Genomic DNA, 4,503 nt, shown 5'->3' with positions numbered 1-4,503 from the left:
CTTCTCAGACATATTTGAAGTTGATTATTGTATAGTTATAGTTGTTTTTCACACGCTGGGAGTACTTCCATTCGCTACGTCTTGGTCTGTAGATGTGATTTGATGTGTCGTTTGTACATTTTGATGGCGGAAAAGATAATGTTCCGTTGATATACATACTGAGAAATATATCTCTATATATTAGACGTTTTTCTCAGTAGTCTCTTAGCGGCCCTGTGTCGCACTGAGATAAGCGTTGGACTTTGCTGCGGGAGACCCGGGTACGATACCCGCCTAAGCAGTTTTAATGAAAATGCGAAAATTATTTAAAATTAGTTAGGGAGAAAGGAGCTTTACTTTTAGGTTAATTATTATAGGTTTATTTATTTTGGAATTATTAAATATAAAACAATTGTGTTGAATTAAGAGGGAAAATGGGTTACATTATATGTCAGGGTGAACAGTGAATGTGTGAAATCCTAGTATTATGCTAACCACTAGCAGCAAAGCTAGCATCACAGCTCCGTTCTGCCTCACTTCATTGAGGAATATCTCCCCGCTCCATGTGCACTCTGGCCCCGGTACATGTGTTGCCTGTAAATGCTAACCGCTAGCAGCAAAGCTAACATCACAGCTACTGCTCCGTTTGGGGATACTTTGCACACGTTTTTCACACGCTAGAAGTCCGGGAGTACTTCCGTTCACTTCGTCTTGATCTGTAGATGTCTATCGATGCATCGTTTGTCCATTTTGATGGTGTAAAAGACTACTGTCTGCGCGAAATCGGAAACCGGAAATCGGTTTTTGAAAGGACTCGGAAAAAAAACGGCTGCCTCACTTCATTGAGGAATATCTCCCCGCTCCATGTGCACTCTGGCCCCGGTACATGTGTTGCCTGTAAATGCTAACCGCTAGCAGCAAAGCTAGCATCACAACCACTGCTCCGTTTGGGGATACCTCTATGAGCTATAAGGGACAGGGTGTCGCAGTGTGATAAGATTAGCTACTTCATGCAGGAGGTTGGGGTTCGGACCAGCCTCGGCAGTGTGAATTTAAATAGGCATAAGGCATAGAGTAAGTATTGTCACGGTGGACAGTCATTGAGTTATCATACTTAAAATCCAACATTTAGATTTGACTAAATAAAAAGAAAAAACCTAGTCTCTTAATTAAAAAATTGTACATTAATATTTATTATATGCGTGGTATCAGTCTAAGCGTCTTTGAGTTGTGAAAAGCGCTATATAAATGAAATGTATTATTATTATTAAGCTTTGTAGTGTGTAAATGAAGTCTCCAGGACTTAGCAGAACTCTAAAGAAATGACCAGAAAACTTCTTTGAATCATTTAAAACCTTTTTTTTACTCAATACATTTGGAACATTTCACAATATAACATTTGGAACATTTCACAATATAACATTTAGAACATTTCACAATATAACATTTGGAACATTTCACAATATAACATTTGGAACATTTGACAATATAACATTTGGAACATTTCACAATATAACATTTGGAACATTTCACAATATAACATTTGGAACATTTCACAATATAAAAAACAGTAAAATACACATAAAAACACAGAACATTGAACTACTCCATTTTCAAAAACAACTACTTTCTCCTCCGTTCAACCATCCGATTTCGCCGGACTCGGATTATATGGGTGAGTTTCTCGGGGCTCATCCTAAGGGCTTTCTGAGGGCTCATCCTAAGGGCTTTATGAGGGCTCAACGGGAACAACATCACCCTGCAGCTTTTCTGTTGGGACACAAAATAAAAAGCAATTTTTAATGAACTTGTCACGTTGGGATTCATACATTGTCATAGTGTGCTATTTTAACAGTTTTTAAATCTCAAATAAAATCAGACATTTTGACTACCTGAGACCGGCTCCTGGTCACACTTGGGGTGCACTTTTTCTTGCTGGAGGTTGCTACCTCCGCTGTCTCCTCCTCCTTCTTGTCACTGTCACCCTCCTCCTCCTCCTCCATCTCCTCATCTTGATCCTCCTCTCCCTCCTCAACTTCTTCCTCCTTCTTTGTCCCGGTCACACTCTCCTCTCCCTCCTTCTGTGCCTGTTCAAATAACAGGCGACCCCTCCTGGCCTGCTCCATGGTCAGGTCCATGGTATAAAACTTGTCGGACGTAGCCGTGTCGTGGCACATAAGGCGCGCCAAAGTTTTACGTTCCTGGGAGTGTTCCCCGTGTCTGTCTCTGGCCTGAAGCAGACAAAGGCATAAAAGACAAAAGAGCAGAATGCAAAGTTTGGGTGAGGTAAAAGTGAGCACAGTAGATCAGTTACAGTATTACATTAGTGTAATTTCACTTACAAAGGTCGCCACCGCGGTCCTCAGAGTGGTGAAGGTCGCTTCGCCCCTCAACTTCATGTCCGACCAGGCGCGCTTCACATATTTAGTCAGGTTCTTGTCCGCCGAGAAGGTTGTGTTGTGAAAGACATACTTTGACAGTTTAACACCTTTCGCCCACTTCCTTTTTAGGCGGATGATTGCCAGGAACCAGCCGTATTCCTTGTCGCTGAGCAGCAGCTTGGCTGTGCCGAAGCTCTCATTTGTTTTATGGTCTTCCACCTATTCCGAATCAGAATCACAATTAAGTTTACACATACAAGGAATGTGCCTTGAATATACTTTGAAAAAAATAGTAGAAATCAAGTGTTTACTTTGATGAGGTAGTCATTGCCCTCGGGTTCGTACACCGCCTGGCTGACCTGCTCATCAGTCATGTTTAGGAACACTCCAAGCCGGTGACCGTACAGTGAGGCCAGGTAGGCAGTGACGTACCCGAAGAGGCTACACTGGTCCAAGTAGGTGTGGTGCTTTTCCAGTTGAGCTGCAATGACAAGGGAAATAAAATATGTATTCTTTCATCCATTTATTTGAATTGCTACATCACCCTGTTAATTATAACAAATGTTTTATAACGTACATAGGAGTTTGGGGATGGCCACTAGTGCCAATCGGCGGCACTCCTGGAGCTCCTTCATGGAGTGCATGGTGGCATCCTTCTTCCCCTTCACCCTCATCTGATGGAGGACCACCGGGCGCACCCAGGACTTGATGGAGGCCTTCAGCTCCCTTACGACCCTCTTCAGATTTGTCTTGCTGAGGCACGAGGAAGGAGGTGGAGTCTCTTGAATGAACACTACAAACTGTCTGACGTTTTTTAGGTAGTGTAATGTCGTTGTCAGAGACATCTTGTTCGTTCTCAGAGACTTCACCCATCTACAATACAAAGACATAAGCGCAAAGATAATCATTAACCCTCCTGTTATATTCTTTTTTTATGCAACAGCAATAATATTGTACTGTGTAGTTTGCACCTTTTATTACCATCAATTAAATCAATATTTAGTGTCAATTGTGATATTGACCTCTGTGTGTGTGTGTGTGTGTGTGTGTGTGTGTGTACACATGGGACAACAATTGAGCTAAAAATAATTGAGTCACGTACCCCCGAAGACGGCCAATATTGCCCAGGAACAATAGTTTCCCCAGGTTCGTATTTCCTTGGCTCATCCAGCCGACAAACTGCCGGATTCTGTGCAGCTTTGATTGCACATTATTTATGAGCTTTGGGGCTGGTTCAGGTCCCTCTTGCAGCTCTTTGAAGTCCTCCAATAACATATCTGAAAAAAAGATAGGGAAACAATCTGTTACAAGACGACTAACACAAACAATTATCTCTATAAGGATCATGGCATTTATTCTACCATACGTTGGGAGAGATGTACTCACTGAGGACGGCGACATGGTCCGGGAATGATGTCGGCCGGAATGAAGGAGAGGAGGGGCCTGCTTCCGATGTCTGGGGGGGGGCTTCCGATGTCTGGGGGGGGGCTTCCGATGTCTGGGGGGGGACTTCCGATGTCTCTTCAAGCTGCTCTGAGGAGCCAAACATTACGGTGTGTTTTGCAGCCCTCACATTCTTTCTGACCAGCGCTACGTATTTTTTTTTTAGTGTCCGGTTGTAGCCCTGGTTGAGGTCGAGGGTCTTATTTAAGATCACAATAGTCTTTTTTAAATTGGCCACCTCGGCCTGCAGTTTTTTAATCTGGCCTTCCTCCTCTTCCTTCCCCTCTTCCTTCTCCTCCTTCTCCTCCTCCTCCTCTGATTCCTCTTTCAGGCCTGAAAAGTTATGGCATATTACATTGTTATTACTTAATATTGTATAACTCATGCATATGGAATACGAAATATGACTCAATTATCAATAAATAAATGCATAAATAAAATACAAAATAAAAGTTTCAATAATTAAAGAATGAAATGGATAAATCCAAGAATAAATTGATAAATAGAAGTATAAATTCATAAATACAATTATTGATTGATACATTTATTTCGAACAAGTAAAATAAGTAATTACAAAACAAATGTTGCAGTGCATAGTCATGTAAGACAAAATTAAAACAAAAAATGACATTTACAACAACAACAACAACAGCATTAGCAACATAAACAGTGCCACATCTAGTGTTGATTTGATTTGTAC

General features: G+C 41.6%; 1 protein-coding gene across 1 annotated transcript; it reads right to left on the bottom strand.

The window, feature by feature from the left end:
• Positions 1 to 1,401: 1,401 nt before the first annotated feature.
• Positions 1,402 to 4,094, bottom strand: LOC117557404. Its single transcript, XM_034233243.1, has 7 exons — positions 3,747 to 4,094; positions 3,463 to 3,637; positions 2,938 to 3,233; positions 2,672 to 2,841; positions 2,322 to 2,579; positions 1,872 to 2,210; positions 1,402 to 1,749 (listed from the first exon to the last, which is right to left on the bottom strand). Exons 1-7 carry the CDS (start codon positions 3,907 to 3,909, stop codon positions 1,603 to 1,605), a joined length of 1,548 nt encoding a protein of 515 aa, XP_034089134.1. The 5' UTR covers positions 3,910 to 4,094; the 3' UTR covers positions 1,402 to 1,602.
• Between the last annotated feature and the right edge of the window lie 409 nt (positions 4,095 to 4,503).

Source organism: Gymnodraco acuticeps, unplaced genomic scaffold (genome assembly GCF_902827175.1).
Source record: "Gymnodraco acuticeps unplaced genomic scaffold, fGymAcu1.1, whole genome shotgun sequence".
Taxonomy (NCBI): domain Eukaryota; kingdom Metazoa; phylum Chordata; class Actinopteri; order Perciformes; family Bathydraconidae; genus Gymnodraco; species Gymnodraco acuticeps.
This window is presented reverse-complemented; position numbering and strand designations above follow the sequence as displayed.